Source organism: Carcharhinus amblyrhynchos, chromosome 11, assembly GCF_965287045.1.
Source record: "Carcharhinus amblyrhynchos chromosome 11, sCarAmb.v2.hapA, whole genome shotgun sequence".
Taxonomy (NCBI): Eukaryota; Metazoa; Chordata; class Chondrichthyes; order Carcharhiniformes; family Carcharhinidae; genus Carcharhinus; species Carcharhinus amblyrhynchos.
Window position 1 is genome coordinate 17,330,037 of NC_137334.1, and position 17,045 is coordinate 17,347,081.

Consider the following 17,045-nt stretch of genomic DNA (forward strand, 5'->3'; position numbering starts at 1 on the left):
GTGATAGTCAGTGTACATCAGTGAGTCAGTATACACCAGTAACGTTAAGTGTACATCTATAACAGTATACACCTATTACTGTCAGTGGACACATCTAACTGTCACTGATCATGAGTAATTGTCAGTGTAAACAAACGACAGTCACTGTATCTCAATAATGTACAACTGGTATAGTCACTGTAAGCCTGATGTAGTCAATGCACACAGGTACTAGTCAGTAAAATTCAGTGTACACCTATAAGAGTCCATGTACTCATACTACTATCTACATCTGTAGCAGTCAGTGCACAACACTAACAGTTATTGTACATTATTGGCAGTCAGTATACAATTGGAATATTTAGTATAAACTCTTAACACACACTGCACATCTGTATCAGTATGTTTAGATCTGTAAGGATTAGTGTACATATCTAAGAGTCAATGTACATATAAAATATTCAATGGAAATCTGTAACAATCAGTGCACACCATTTGCAGTCGGTGTACATTGGTCACAGTCAGAGTGCAAATGTAACAGGTGTAAGTTTATTTATTAGTGTCACAAATAGCTTACATTAACACTGAAATGAAGTTAGTGTGAAAATCCCCTAGTTGCCACACTCCAGCACCTGTTCGGGTACACTGAGGGAGAAGCTAGCATGACCAATGCACTTAACCAGCATGTCTTTCGGACTGTGGGAGGAAACCAAAGCACCCAGATGAAACCAACCAGACATGGGGAGAACATGCAGACTCTGTACAGACAGTGACCCAATCCGGGAATTGAACCCGGATCCCTGGCACTGTGAGGCAGTAGTGCTAACCACAGTGCCACCGTGCACAGACAGTATAAATCAGTGTGTGCCATAAACAGTCAGTGTACACCTGTGTATGTCACTAAGTCAGTTTATATCAGTAACAGTCAGTCCACACTTGTAATATTCATTATTGGTCAATGTACATCATTAATAGTCGATGTATAATAGTTAGCATACACAACAGTGTAACTAGGTAGCAGTCAGTGTACATCTTTAAGATTGTGTATATCTCTAATAGAATATTTCAATAACACCCTGAACGTCTTAATAATAGTCAGTGTACACCATAACATTGTACACGCTTACAGGCGGACAATGATAAATCCAGGTCCACCTGTAACAGTGTGAACCAGCATCAGTTTGAGCTTTACAGTCAGTCAGTGTGATATTTAGTGTAAATCAGCAACAACGTCGGTACCAGTCAGTGTACATCTGCGGCTGTCAATTCCAATAACTCCCTGCATCTGTATCGCTCAGTGTGTGTTACTGCGCGGGCACATCTTCAGTCAGTGAAAATCTGCAACAGGCGAGCTCCATCTACAGCAGTGAGCGGTGTGGACTGAGGGCGGCTGTGAGCACTGCTGACGGCTGGTGAACATCTGCAACAGCCCCCGAGTGTCTGTATCAGAGCCCATCTGCTGGGGAGGGGGTGGGGGGGGGGGAATATAATATTCTGGAGCAGCCCCTGAGATTTCAGCACTGGCACTAACGGGATCAGAAGCATTGTCTGTGTTACAGCCAATCCCCCTATGTAAGGAGAAAATGCTGGAAAATCTCAACAAGTCTGGCAGCATCTGTAAGGAGGGAAAAGAGCTGGCGTTTCGAGTCCAGGTCACCCTTTTGTCAGCTCTTTTCTCTCCTTACAGACGCTGCCAGACCTGCTGAGATTTTCCAGCATTTTTTTTCCCCCTTTTGCTTTCAGATTCCAGCATCCGCAGTAACTTGCTTTTATAATCGGCGTGCTTAAAAATTAACTTGCTCCCCCGATTCGTCCATCCAGGGAGCTTCGGTGCTCATTTGAGGTTTTTTTAAAAAGCAGAGTTTATTCGTCAGTCACAAGTAAGGCTTACATTAACATTGCAATGAAATGACTGTGAAATTATCATTCTTGTAGGTATGAGATATTGGGCGGTGGTTCAGACGCTGTACCCCCTCCCCATACACACACGTCCCATTACCAAAAATATGAACTAGGGATTAACTCAGAAGTTTGCAATCTAAGGTATACGAGGCATTACTCCTGTAGCAGCGTGTCCCAGATAATAAACCTGGCGTTTTAAGTAGAGAGAGAGATTATCCTACACTATTTCATTCACACCTTTGGGTGACTAGATGTCAAAATGCAAAGTGCGGTTGAAATACAGCAACCAGCCCGGACATATCCCTCTTAAATTATTCGTTGGGGGTGGGAGGGAACTGGCACATTTTAAAACCTCTCGCAAACCGTTGCGGAGATTCTCACCCTGACTGCTATCCCACAGTGACGCCTGGGGACAGCAATGTCTCTGTGTTCAGGAGCCAGGAGAGAATCTTAAATTAGCACCTCTGATCACTCTGACACGACGAGTTTCGGCATCTTTAAAGGAGGGATTTTTTTTTGTTGTTGACACAGTGGGTCTCCATCCCAGACAAGCTCGGAGTTTTACGATCATTCGATAGCAGCGCAGTCCTTGCAGACAGAATAGAGGCGAGGTGGAGAACATTAGCTATTAGCTGACTAATAGATTTTTATTAGGTACCATCTAACTGCATTTTAAAAGTGAATATCACTCGCACATATATTAAACCCTCTTGTAGCACCTCAGCCTGGCCACAGTTAAGCATCTCCTTTTAACCCCAAGTCGTGGCGACTTGCGAAGCAAAATACAATTTCACTGACAGCACTGCGGTCCAACACCCAAGATCGCTTTACAAGGGGTGTATTCCAGAAATTGACAGACTCTCCCCAAAGCCCACCCTGCGTCCACATCAACATCAGGGACGCTGAGATTTTCTTTCACAAGGATTAATTCCTCTTACGCAATTTCTTAACCCTCGCGTGTATTTTGTAGCGACTTCAAAACAAAATTAAGGGGGCCGTAATTAAGGAGACAGGGGAGGCGGCGGTCGAGTGGTATGATCGCCAGACTGTTAATCCAGAAACTCAACTAATGTTCTGGGGGACCCGGGTTCGAATCCCACCCACGGCAGCTGGTGGAATTTGAATTTGATATAAACGATCTGGAATTAAGAATCTACTGATGACTATTGTGGAAAAAAATCCATCTGGGTCCTTTAAGGATGGAAATCTGCCGTCCTTACCCGGTCTGGCCTACATGTGACTCCAGAGCCACAGCAATGTGGTTGACTCTCAACTGCCCTCTGGCAAAACTAGGGATGGGCAATAAATGCTGGCCCAGCCAGACACACCCATGTCCCACAAATGAATTAAAAGAAAAATTGAGCAGATCTTTATCTGTGATTTACAGAAATTAGCATGGGGGGAGAATGGGGCAGGGGGATGTGTTAATGATTAATTCATTAATTAATATCCTTCCTGAAATAAAATCAAAAATACTGCCGATGCTGGAATCTGAAACAAAAACAGAAAATGCTGGAAACTCAGCAGGTCTGACAGCATCTGTGGAGAGAGAGAATAGAGAGAACGTTTCAGCCCTGTGTACAGGAGCTAGTGAAGAGGAGATTCTCTCCCCACAGACGCTGTCAGACCTGCTGGGATTTTGCAGCGTTTTCTGTTTTAGTTTTACATCCGTCCTGGAGTTGGTTTCTGCTCCCTTGTCAATATGGGAAATGCTGACTCTATTTCCCTGTTCTTTTATTGGGGGGGTGGGTGTGGGGGTGAGAGAGAGCGACCTGGAAGGGGGAGGATGGTTGCTGTTCAGTACTCACCAACCTCACCGAGAGAGAGTTACAATTCAACTTGGGTAAAGCGAAACATCTCTTTCTAATACTGCATAGTGCGTCCGTCACTGAATCCTGATGTACATCCATCCCCTAAGGTAAAAGCTACTGCTGGAAATCCTAAACAAAAACGGAAAATGCTGGAAAATCTCAGTGGGTCTGGCAACAGGTGTGGAGAGAAAATAGAGCCTTTGGAATCTCCCAGCGTTGGTTCACCCTACCTGACAGCCAGCGTTCTTGAGCGTTGTAATGTAATTATACACCCTTTAGCACAGTGCGTGTATTTTCCCTCTCTCAGTTAACGCATTGTGGACACCGCCACCCCCTCTTTAAACCCGTTATCTAACACACTTAGCAGCAAAAGGGTGGGTGTGAATAAATATGGTGTGGGGTAACATTGCAAACACTGATGAGGCTTTTACGCGACGGGGGAGGGGGGTGGTTTCTGAAATTAAGATTGATTAATAAATATCCTTACTAAGCAATCTCTAATCACTGCACTCCCACCCCCACCCCAGCCCCGGATTCCCAGTTCCACTTAACGAACTAATTGTGACCTCAAGGATGGTTTTACACTGGCCAATGATCCCGGGGATCAGGTGTGAATTATACTCCTGGGGAGGGGAAATAATTATTAAATATTTGGGGGGTAAATTATCAAGTATTTGGAGAAATAATTATGAACTATTTGGGGGTATGAATAATTAAATGTTTGGGGGAATGATTATTAAATATTTGGGGGGGTAAATTATCAAATATTTGGAGAAACAATGATTAACTGTTTGGGAGTATGAATGATTAAACGTTTGGGGAAATGATTATTAAATATGTGGGTAAAATAATGATTGATTATTTGGGGATAAAAATATTGGGGTGGACTCTGTGCAAAGTGCAAGGAGATAGCTTTTAAACTGTTATATTTAAATATTATATTGATATTAATCCACCCCTCCAAACATATATATGAAAAGTTGTCACCGTGCATTCTCAAGTGTCATTTTTAATAGTTTTCTGACGAATAAATATGGACCCCCCTGATTTATTGAATGTAAATGAGCAAGTTGTACAAGGGGAGGGGGGGAGGCGGGGGGAGTGGAATGAGATTCAGCTCCAAGCTCTATTCATTCCAGGAAGTATTGCGGGCCACTGACTATTAGGACAAGCTATTTCTTAACCTCCCCATCAAAATTAATCATTTGGACTTAATTTTAAGCGCAGACAAGTTGCTGTTAATTTAGTGCGGCGTGTATGAGATGTAATGAAAAGCGAGGTGCTAGTCTCCTCTCCAGGGGCCCATTAATCACTGAACTGGGACGTGTGGGCTTGATTACAATTTGCGAAAAAATTCATTAAAAGCCACGGCGATTGGCAATTTTTATCTCTCCCCGCGATCTGACTCATTAAGCAGCCAAATTAAAGCGCTGATGATGGCCACAGTGACAGCGATCAAATGTCCCGTTGTTTATCTTGCAGCGGCTACATTTCCCCCGACTTGTATCGTTTATTCAGGGTCAGTAACAATGCGACGCTGTCACCGTCGCTGGAGTGGGAGAAGGGGCTCTTATTTTGAGTGGGATGATCTGTTGTGGGGCGGGTTTGGCGGGTGGGGGTAGAGATTTACCCTCAGTCCCCTGCGACCTTGTTTGATTTAGCCACAGGGGCATTGGGAATTCTTGGTGAGTTCTTGAGGCAAGTGATGGGGGGGGTCTCTCTCTCTTTCGTGTGTGTTAAATTTGTGCCCATTTGGAGGTGTTTTAACTCTAGGGAAATAATCAAGGCTGCAAGGAAAAAAATAACACTATCCTAAAGCAGAGAGCAAATAAATTGACCCAATTTACCCACACCGCAAGTTGCATGTCTTAAAACGCCCCTTGCAACAACAACAGAAACCGCCCCTTACTATTATCGCTCAGTAATTTTGGGCTCCTCATTTTTTTGAACCCTCCTCCCCCCCCTCACCCACTCCTCAAACACCTACTCGCAGGCAACTGTGACAACTCAACTGGGTTGTTTTAAATCGCTTGTTGCATGGGATGCTGCTCAGCGGTTATATAATTCTTCCGATGGTAAGAAAGATTAAAGTTCTATAATAAACAAAGATGTGTCACCAAATTGTTCGTCTGATCAACTGTTCCCGATTTTTTCAGTGTTGAATCGACTCCCAGAAGAGATTGCCCCAGTAAATATATATCCCTCGTATTTCAGCTCCACTTAGTGTAGTTAATCTAATGAATTTTCACCGTTGATAGATGTACTTCTGCTCAATGTAGGACTATTTTTTAATATATATAAAATAGTGAGTGAACCACATTACTGGGTCAAACCCAGTTTCATTCTATATTTGGGTTTGCACTTAGCCGGGAAGTAAGTGCGATTCTCCCCGTTAGAATGGACAACAATTTGGTCTTAAATGGGAGATTCAGATCATCTCGATTCCTCATCGAGTATCCGCCGCCTGTATTCAACCTCCTGGTGCCCACAGCCATTTCTCGCCTCTCAACCCACCCCCAACGCTCTGAGATTGTTTTTTTTTAAAAGAACCAGACCAGCAATCCGAACCCCAAGGCAATCGCCCACCTCTGTTGTGCCTGTGCCTGTCCCCAAACAATCTCAATATATATATAAAAAGAGATGCACCTTAAACTGGAAGGAGAGAGAGAGAGATATAGACTTGGCAAGAATTGAGTGCCCTTCGAATTTATTCAACACTCATTCTTTGCTATTCTGGGGGATGAATTGTCATCATTTGTAAGAACTGTCCTCCACTCTCGTCTTCTCTTGATAGGGGGCAGAATGCAAAATAAATTAATACCATAGATTTATATATATATATATATGTATAGCCACACTCCCCTCTTGGTTAAAAACAGTTTGGAAAGTAAATTCCGGCATGGGAAAACAAAGTAATATATAGATATATATATATTTAAAAGATTTATCACAATCGCAATGTCTGCAGTTACATTTTTAAAAAAACAAATATTAAATAGCAATACTTTACGGAATTTACCTTTGTGGAATTTGATGACACAAAGCATTAAAAGTGGTTAAACACCAATGTGAGAGATGGGCTAATTGTTAGTATCGAGGTCCCCCTTTTTTTCCCCCTCCGGGAGTGTAAAATTCGTGCACTGTACAAGTATTTCCACATCAGTCAAAATACTGTATTTTTTTTGTCTCTCAGTACTTATATATAAACAAGTATAATTAGTTATTCAGAATAAATAGCAGTCTGTCCGTTGGCAAGTCTTCAAATCATTCAAAAAAGAGATGTTTGTCCTTTGTGTGTGTGTGTGGGTGTGTGTGTTTTTTTAAAGTGTCTGAAAGTTTATTTTGTAGCTAAAATGTTTGTTTTTTTTTGGTCCCCCTTCCTCTTTCAAGGTCTTGGCTGTTCTAACTGCTGGTGTTGACTTCTGATGGCAAATCTGCTGACGTGGACAGGTATGGGTACCACAATCTTGGGGTTTCTGGAGGGTTCCCCCGATTTGGAGTTCGCATTGCCCGCTTTCACCCGTTTCCACTTGGCCCTCCTGTTCTGGAACCAGATTTTGACCTGGACCTCGCTCAGCTTGAGGGAGTGGGCGATCTGGGAGCGCTCGGTGAGCGACAGGTACTTTTTGCAGTGAAACTCCTTCTCCAGCTCCAGCAGCTGCTCGCTGGTGAAGGCCGTTCTCCTCCGGCGGTTCTTGCCGGACGCCGTGCCGGTCGGATTGCCCGGGTTGGCGTGATGGGAGCTCTCCTCCAGCCCCGGGCAGCCGTCCTCTCCCCGCTGCAGCCCCGGCGCCGCCAGGTTCTCATCTGAGCTGTAATCAAGGTCACTCTCCATGGAAAAACTTTCCTCTTTGCTCCTGCAGTCATCGTCCGCCTTCAAGTCTTCCTTCCCTTGGCCCCTAGTCGAGGTGACAGCACCTGGGAGAGGGAGGAGGAGGAGAGACACAGAGAGAGGCAGATTTTTAAACCCCAATAACGAATGCATCCCTGATGTATGCGCCTAATTAGATCACAGCTCATTATTTTAATTTTAAAAAATACCCTTTTCTGGAGTTCAGAACACGCTGAGATGTTATTCATCACTTTCACTTATTCGTTTGCCGAATTTGAATGAGCTAGCCTACTTGTGATTTAAAAAAAATTGGAATTGGTTAATAAAAATACCTTGATAAAATGGTTCAGTGTGGGGGCAACGGATACATAAACACACACAAACACACACCGGACATAACACATCACACGCAAAACACATAAAACACACACAACGGACATAAAACACACAACACATCATACACAAAACTCACATCTCACAACACACATATAACACACAGGTAAACATACATAAAACACACATATAACACACAGATAAACACAAACAAAACACACATAACACACATAAAAGACACACAAAATACACATAACACACACAAACATGCACAAAACAGACATATACCACACAGATAAACACATATAACACACACAGATAAAACACACACAAAACACACATATAACACACAGATAAAACACACACAAAACACACATACACACACAGATAAAACACACACAAAACACATACAAGACATACATAAAACACACAGATAAAACACACACAAACACATATGACACACAAAACATACCTATAACGCACACAAAATATACATGTAACACACACAACACATAACACACACAAAACTCAAAGCACACACATAAACACGAATACACATCTATTTGTAATCTAACGATAAAATGGTTCAACATTAATTTCCAGTAAAGGGAAATTTTCTCTCACACACACGAACACATCTATTAACAACTTAAGTGTAAAATTGTTCAAAATTACACTTCAGCCTGCGGGAACTGACAAAAACACACAGAGAGGAAAACACTAACACATCTATCAGCAATTCAAGTGTAAAATAGTTCAAAATGAATGTTCAGTATGGGGAGAGAGAGGGATTGACACACACACACACAAAGACTTGTCCTGTGAGCAATTCATGTGGTAAATAAAGATTTGATCAGTCAGATATGCAGAGAGACTTATTTCCATCTGAGTTGGAGGATAGAGAGAGAGAGAGAGAGTTGCCCTGTAACCGCGGCTGTGGACTGGAGCTGCCCTCAACACCAGCGCATAACAATGTGGAACTTTTTAAAAAATTCTTCTCCCCCCCACTTCCCCGCCCTCCCTTTAAAGATGTGATCTGAGCAAGTTGAGAGGGGTGCCGGCTGGTATTGTCATGCAAGTCATTTCAAAAAGAGAAAAAATAACAAAGAAACGGGGGGAAACTGAACAGCTGGGTGCAGCCTTTGATGTTATTATTAAATAGATACTGACTGTTGGTAAATCTCTGCCTCTAAACATTGCTGACTGGATATTTTATTTGGACTTACCGATCACTGCGTGCACGGTGTCAGACACTGGGAATGAAACAGCCGAGTTATCCTTACAGACCAGCGCCTTGCCTTCCTCCCCCTCTTGCTGGGTGCCGCTCTCAGCCTTGTCCAGGGTCACCAGCGCCTGCATGAACTTCCTGGCCGGCTCCTGGTGCTGGGAGCTCGGGTAGCTGCGGCTGCCTTCCCCGGTGCCCGGCAGTGTGGCCATGAGCGTGGTGACGGCCATCCCCTGGCCGAGGCTGGTGCAGAAGCCGTTGGAGAGAGAGCCGGCGAGGTTGCTGACCTGGTGCTGCTGCTGCTGCTGGTGGGGGTGGTGGTGGTGGTGGTGGTGGGTGCTTGGCAAGGCGTGCAGGCTGTGCTGAGGCAGGGCAGGCGGGGGCAAGACCACCGGCCGGTAGGGCATGAACATGGGGTAGCCGGTGTAGACAAAGTGTCCGGCGCTGCTCTGGGGACTGCTGCCTATCAGTGAATCTATGCTGAACGCCGTGCTCGTTCCCAGTGGTCGCTGCATCGCAGTCAGTGGGCTGTAGTCGGCAAACATACAAACTAAAGAAAGGGGGGGGGGGGGCTGCGGACTCAATAGTCTGGGTGCACAGAGAGGAGGGGGAGGGGGCAACAAGTCTTCAAGATGCAGGATTCAACTCAATTGCCCCAGATGACTTGAGCTTCAGACATCATCATCCTTCGGGTGAAGAGGGAGCATTGGGGGGTTCTCCTTGCCCAGTGCTGGGTTTGAGATAGACTCTGGTGGCGTGTGAGGTGTTCTGTCTCCCTGATCGCGCCGCACTTCAAATTACGCTCCTGTTTTCCTCTCATTCACATTTTCTTCAAACTTGCTACATTCCCTGGGTCACATGGGCCTGCCCTCTCCCCGTTGATTGGCCCCTGTTGGAGGGGAGGGGGGAGGTCCTCTTTTCTTTCCTCCGCCTCCCCCACCACACCCCCCCCTCGTCCCACCCCACCCCACACTGGGAATTATCCCTCTCTCATTCACACTCCTCACACTTTATTTATAAACTGTCCCCGTAAACAATGATCATTGCTTTAGCAAAAAAACACTTCTCTCAGTTGTAACTGAGGGGTTTTTGTTTGTTTTAACTTTATTTATTGATGTCACAAGTTGGCTTGCATTAACACCGCATTGAAGTTACTGTGAAAATCCCCTAGTCGCCACACTCCAGCGCCTGTTCGGGTGCATTGAGGGAGAATTTAGCACGGCCAATGCATCCTAACCAGCACGTCTTTCAGACTGTGGGAGGAAACCCATGCAGACACGGGGAGAACGTGCAGACTCCACACAGACAGTGACCCAAGCTGGGAATTGAATCCAGGTCTCTGTGAGGCAGCAGTGATAACCACTGTGTCACCATGCCTTTTGGAAACTTCAAATAATTGCTAAGATTTGTGAAAGTTTTTTTTAATTTTCGAAAGAATTCTCACCATGTGGCCGTGGCTGGTTAGGCCAGCATTTATTGCCCATCCCCAGTTGCCCCTAGAGAAAGTGATGGTGAGCTGCATTCTTGAACCCGCTACAATCTGTGAGGTGTAGGTACACTCACGCTGCTGTTAGACATGATGTGGAGGTGCCAGTGTTGGACTGGGGTGGGCACATTAAGAAGTCTCACTGGATGAAGGAGCAGCGCTCCGAAAGCTCGTGATTCCAAATAAACCTATTGGACTTTAACCTGGTGCTGTAAGACTTCTTACTGCCTTTAAGAGAGGAAACTTCAGAATTTTTGACCCAGTGAGAGCAGAGAAACAGCCGATGCATTTCCAAACCGGGATGGTGAGCAGCTTGAAGGGGAACTTAAAGGTGGTGGTGGTGTTCCCATGTAACCCCCTTGTCCTTCTAGATGGTGGGTTTGGAAAATGCAGCCCAGAGGAGCTGACCCCTAAAACACAAGCAAAACCATGCTTGGAATCTGCAAGAAGGACAAGTAAAATACTGAACTAACTCAGCAGGTCAGGCAGCATCTGTGGAGACAGGAACAGAGTTAATGTTTCATTAACCATTTCGTTGGCCATTTGTTCCATCTCACTATACTGGCTTTCTGAATAAACTACCCAATTAGCCTCATTCATCTCCCTATGACCCTATCAGTATTTCCCATTCAAACATGGGGAGGCAGTGACGTACTAATATTGTCACTGGACAGAGTAACGCTCCGGGAACCCAGGTTCAAACTCCAAATGGTGGAACTGAATTCAAGAAAATTCTTGTTGTAAAAACCTATCACATTCACTGACGCCCTTTAGGGAAGGAAATCTGCTGTCCTTACCTGGTCTTGTGTATATGTGATTCCAGAGCTACAGCAATGTGGTTGACTCTTAACTACCCTCAGGGATGGGCAATGAATGCTGGCCCAGCCAGCATTGCCCACATCACATGAACAAATAAAATAAGTATGTACATAAAAATGGTGACCAAACATTAATATCACTGGATTACTAATCCAGAGACATGTCTGATCCTATCCTATCACAGAAGCTGATGTAATGTAAATTCAAATATTTTTTTAAAAATCTGCAATTGGAAATTAATCTCAGTAATGGTGATCAAGAAACTATCATCGATTGTTGTTTTAAAAAATCTCTCTTGCCCTTTAGGGCAGGAAATATGCCATCATTACCTGAAGTTTAGTATTAAAGTTAAAGTTTATTTATTAGTGTCACAAATAGGCTTGCATTAACACTGCAATGAAGTTACTGTGAAAATCCCCTAGTCGCCACACTCTGGCACCTGATCGGGTGCGCTGAGGGAAAATTTAGCACGGCCACTGCCCCTAACCAGCACGCCTTTCGGGCTGTGGGAGGAAACCCACATAGATACGGCGAGAATGTGCAGATTCCACACAGACAGCGACCCAAGCTGGGAGTTGAACCCGGGTCCCTGGCACTGTGAGGCAGCAGTGCTAACCACTGTGCCACTCAATGTGACTCTAGGTGTACAGAAATGTGGTTGAGTCTCAACTGCCTTCTAGGGCAGTTAGGGATGGGTAACAAATGCTGCCCTTGTCAATGACACCCATTTCCCATGCATGAAAATCTATTACATATATAGTAAACACTATATTATTGCTCATGTATTATTAACAAGTTACTTTTTATGAGATGTCACATTTTTCCTTGGGAAACAGTGATATCTGACCTCTGGACTTTCCAAAGCAAACAGGTGCCCTGGTGCTATGTGGCAATGCTAAAGGAAGCAAAGAACATGGCGGGACTTGTAGTCCGAGTGCACATGCGCAACAGTCCTTGGAGCCCCCAATGACTACATCTCCCACCATGTCCCGGGAGGGAGGTCCCTGTTACTCAATTGACCCAGGTCTGGTACAAGGAGACAACTCTTTCTACACAGATGCAATTGTTTCAGCAACCCAATTAAAAAATACTCTTGACATTTAAATACATTTTATTGGTCAACCATCTATTTAGGCATTAAATTGCAAGCTCTGAAATTGGCTTTAAAGCTTGCAAAACTGGCAGCTGAGCTTTTGAGTTCAGTAATCACAAGTCGCTGCTTTAGAACCATAGAGACAAGGAAGATAGGAGTAGGAGGATGCCATTTGGCCCTTCAAGTCTGTTCTGCCATTCATTACGATCATGACTGACCATCCAACTCAGTAGCCTAATCCTGCTTTCTCCCCATAACTTTTGATCCCATTCGCCCAAGTGCTATATCCAGCTGCCTCTCGAATACATTCAATGTTTTGGCATCAACTACTTCCTGTGGTAATTAATGGGCGCCATTGATTGAACAGTTCTCGGCAGTCAAGTCTTGGCTTCTAAATCTCTGGGTCACTTCTTGACACAAGCTGTTTTGAGATTGGATTGGCCAATCTCTCCTGTTAGGCTTGCTCCAGGTACATGGGGCAAGCTAAACAGGCGTGGCACGGTGGCACAGTGGTTGACATTGCTGCCTTAGTGCTAGGGACCCAGGTTTGATTCCCAGCTTGGGTCACTGTCTGTTTGGAGTTTGAACATTCTCCCTGTGTCTGCATGGGTTTTGTCCGGGTGCTCTGGTTTCCTCCCACAGTCCAAAGATGTGTGGATAAGGGTGGATTTGCCGTGCTAAATTGCCCATTAATGTCAAGGGGACTAGTTGGGGTAAATGCATCCAGTTATAGGGGTAGGGCCTGGGTGGGATTGTGGCCTTTGCAGACTCAATGGGCCGATGGCCTCCTTCTACACTGTTGGGTCCTATGATTCTATGACTTAATGTGATGTACGTTGGTGTCTACTGACTGCATGGTGGCACAGTGGTTAACGCTGATGCCTCACAGTGCCAGGAACCCAGGTTGGATTCCCAGCTTGGGTCATTGTCTGTGTGAAGTCTGTGGGGTAAATGCTGGGGTTATGGGGATAGCGCCTGGGTGGGATTGTGATTGGTGCAGACTTGATGGACCAAATGGCCTCCTTCTGTAGGGATTCTATGATTCTATGTCAATAATCGAAAGATCTTGGGGCAAGGACAACCCCAGAGAGAGAGGATGTCTAAATCCAAGCAACTGTAGTCACCTTCTTCTCCTCCTGATCTCCCCCCCACTCTGAAACTGAGCAATGAAAGAGCAGCTGTAATGGGGGGGTGGGGGGTCTGTGCTTTTGCCCTGTCTGGAGGGGAGAGGGGGGAGAGTCAGTCTCTTGATTCATTCACTGTTCATAGGCTAGTTGTGAGTTTTATCACAGGCCCGGATGTGTTTGTGTGTTTCTGTGTGTGTGGGGGGTGGGGGGGGGGCGGTGAGCGGGAGAAACATACATGTATATATCTATAAATGTGCGTGGGGTGATCTTATTTCGGGGGAAGGCAAGCATTTTGCCTTTTCAGCTCGATTCAGCCGGGGCTGAGAGAGAAGAATCGCCCAGTGTCCGGGATAAGGAGGGAGGATTACAAAGAGTTAGTTGTGTTTGTGTTTGGGGCTTTAGACACACTAATTTGCGAGACGTGGGCCACTGAAGGACTTAGTTAAACTTTTATTCATTGCATTTTTTTTGAACTGAACGACAGAATAGGCTCCATGTGGCTCCAAGTCAGCTCCTGGCTAGCTTTGAAATCTCTGCCCAACAATTATGTAAACGAGTTATTCAGTAACACGGTGGCAGTAAATCGATATGGGGGCTGTTCTTTTCCTCTGCGAGGAGAGGCTCTGGTGAGGCTCCCAAGGCAAATGCAACACCATGTATTTGTCCAGGGCTGTAAAAGGCAAAAAAAACCCCCAGAACGGAACAAAAATACAACACCGAAATTGTAGAATGAAGGATTTGGGATCACGCAGGAAAGTTTTACATGATTTAATCCCCCAATGAAAGATGTTGATACGAGAGAAAAACAGATCTCGAAGCAAGAGAGGAATGAGAGAGAGAGGTCGGATCTTCTGAGAGAGAGACACACACACACACACACACACACAGCTATGGGGTATAGAAGAGTGTGAGAGAGATAGAGGGGACAAGTGCCCTTCTCGGGAAGGAAAACGAGACTTAAAAAAGACAAGATAATAATGTGTTCGAGAGAGAAGGTGAGAATAGATACTTTTTAAATAAAAAGGACAGTAGGAAGGAGGGTGAATGAAAATGGAGAATAAAGAGATAGATAGAGACTGAGAACTGAGGGTGAAAGACAACAGACAGAGTCGAGTGAGAATAGAGAATAAAATAGGATAATAAGAGGAGTGTGACTGAATTTATTATTGTCACATATGTTGGGATACAGTGAAAATTATTGTTTCTTGCACACTATACAGACAAAGCATACCGTTCATAGAAAACATAGGGAAGAAGGAAAGAAGAATGCAGAGAGGAGGGTGAGAATACAATGTAAACGGGTAGAGAGAAAGGGAGTGAGATTAAAGAGTGAAGTGATAGAGAGAAGGGAATTGAGAATATAGAATAAAAAGATAGAGAAGGGGAGTGAGATTAAAGAGTAAAAGGATAGGGAGAGGATGGTGATAATGGAGTAAAGAGATAGCGAGAGAAGGAAAATGAGATTAGAGAATAAAAGAGGACAGAGAGAAAAGGGGCGTGCGAATGGAGAGTAAAGGTGAGAATAGAGGGGGTGAAGTGGGAAGAATGAGTGTCTACGGGAATGCAGCGACAGGGGGGAAATGCCACTCGGTGGAGATTTATTAAAACGCAGAGAAGAAAGGAGTGTGGCGGAAAGGGGCGAGAGGAGAACTGAAGAGAGAGAGGGAGAATGTGGAGTGAGAGGAAAGAGAGAGAAAGTCAGCTCCATTCTGAGAGTGTGCAGTCTCTGGGGGGGTAATTGCATTCTAACCAGCTCGGGTTATCGAATCCTTTGGGGGTTGGGGAGTGGATATTCATTCCCACAAATGCCGGACGCAACAGAGATATTTCAGCCACAATAATAAGAGTGCTGAGTCGGGATCACTGGCACTTTAAGGGAGCTATCAGACTGGGAGCCTCTGGAACTGTGAGCAAGCATTGCAGGCGTGAACTGTCAGACCAAATCTCCAATCTACACAGGTCACAGCTGAAGGGGGGAGGGAGGCAGTAAAAAAAAAGTAAATGTTCTCCAACATACAAATGGGAAAAAAAATAAATCCGGAGTATTTATTTCCGTGGAAGCGGCGGTCGTTCAATAACGAAAGAAACTTAACGAAAGGAGGGTTTGTTTGGGGACAGTAAGTGCAGTTTCCCTCAGCCCCAGACCGCTGGTGCAGTGGGTATGATTGTGGTCCAGCTCCCTAATGACAGGGGTGGAGTCACCCGAGAATATGTAGATCAGTCAGGGTGGGGGAAGAGGGTGCTGCCAATGTACAGGATTCAGGCAATTGACACAATTCTTACGGCGCCCTCATTATTTTGTCACTAGCTATTGTTACAAGTGCTTTTTTTTCAGACAGTTTAATCTTTCTCTCCCACTTTTTTTTCCCTTCTCCCTGTTTCTTGGTCGTTGGCGGGGGGGGGGGAACTATTATTTTTTAAAAATTGATTCCGTTCTTAAAGTTGCAATGCTCGGAGTGGGTACGAACCCTGAATCCACCTTCTCGCTTGCCCCAAAATACAGATTCGAATTGAATCCCAATACAAGGTTTTGCATCGGATCCTGGGTTTGATTTTGTCCCGTCCAAAGCGCTTTGTTTCTTTTCTTTATCCAATAATTCCTGTCTCTGGGTGAATGCGTGTTTCACACGCAGAGGATAGAAGGTTTGTACCCGCCCAGATCTTGCTCCATTTTTAAAAAATAAAAGTTTGTGTGTGACTATTTAGTTCTGAGACTGTTATCCTGAGTGAATGCTCTTTAATGACGCATCTTCATTAACAGAACAAACACCCCTTCCCTTCCCATCCCCGCTTTGCAATGTAAACGTGCCCCATGTGCTCCCTGAAGGGTTAAAAAATTAACCCCAATTCATCTGAGCGCACAGAGCCATTCGGCCCATCCATTCTGTGGCGATCCTTTTGAAAAAGCTATCAGTCCAAAGATGAGTAGGTTAGGGGGATTGGCCAGGCTAAATTGCCCCTTAATGCCCAAAGGTATGCAGGTTTGGCGGAGTAGCCGCCCCCTCTCCAAGGATTTCTGAAGGAACTTACGGCCCTCCTGAAGTGACATTAAATTGAGGTGTAAATTTATTGAGGTTTGTGGCCACAGTTAAGTTCCGAATTCGTGGACAGGGTTTGTGGGGGTGTGCAGCTCCCACCTGGAGCGAGACCCACTTACCAGGCACTGACAGCGAACTGTTGGAGCTGACTGACTGATCGATGCTCCCTACACTGGACTGGGGAAAGTGCATCAAGTCCAAGATTGCAAAATAGATAGAGTGAGAAATCGGATAAGCGGGGACCCATTAAGTAACGTGGGAGGAGAGAGACCCGTGTGAGTACGAGAGAGACAGAGCCCTCGTTACTTGAACGCAACGAGGAGTTGGCCAACTTTAAACGCAGCGAGTGCCCGAGGCAGAAACAGCGTCTGTAAAAGTTGTGGATTTATTGGGGGGATGA

General features: G+C 45.0%; 1 protein-coding gene across 1 annotated transcript; it reads right to left on the minus strand.

Annotated features, from left to right (window-relative positions):
• Positions 1 to 6,562: 6,562 nt before the first annotated feature.
• On the minus strand, positions 6,563 to 9,627 carry gbx2 (gastrulation brain homeobox 2). The gene is made up of 2 exons (XM_080198188.1): positions 9,084 to 9,627; positions 6,563 to 7,610 (listed from the first exon to the last, which is right to left on the minus strand). Exons 1-2 carry the CDS (start codon positions 9,625 to 9,627, stop codon positions 7,078 to 7,080), a joined length of 1,077 nt encoding a protein of 358 aa, XP_080054314.1. The 3' UTR covers positions 6,563 to 7,077.
• Between the last annotated feature and the right edge of the window lie 7,418 nt (positions 9,628 to 17,045).

Coding starts and splice junctions, on each gene's coding strand:
- gbx2 (XM_080198188.1), bottom strand. CDS start 9,627: ATGTTTGCCGACTACAGCCCACTGACTGCGATGCAGCGACCACTGGGA. Junction 7,611..9,083: donor CACCGTGCACGCAGTGATCG/GTAAGTCCAAAT, acceptor TCCCTCTCCCAG/GTGCTGTCACCTCGACTAGG.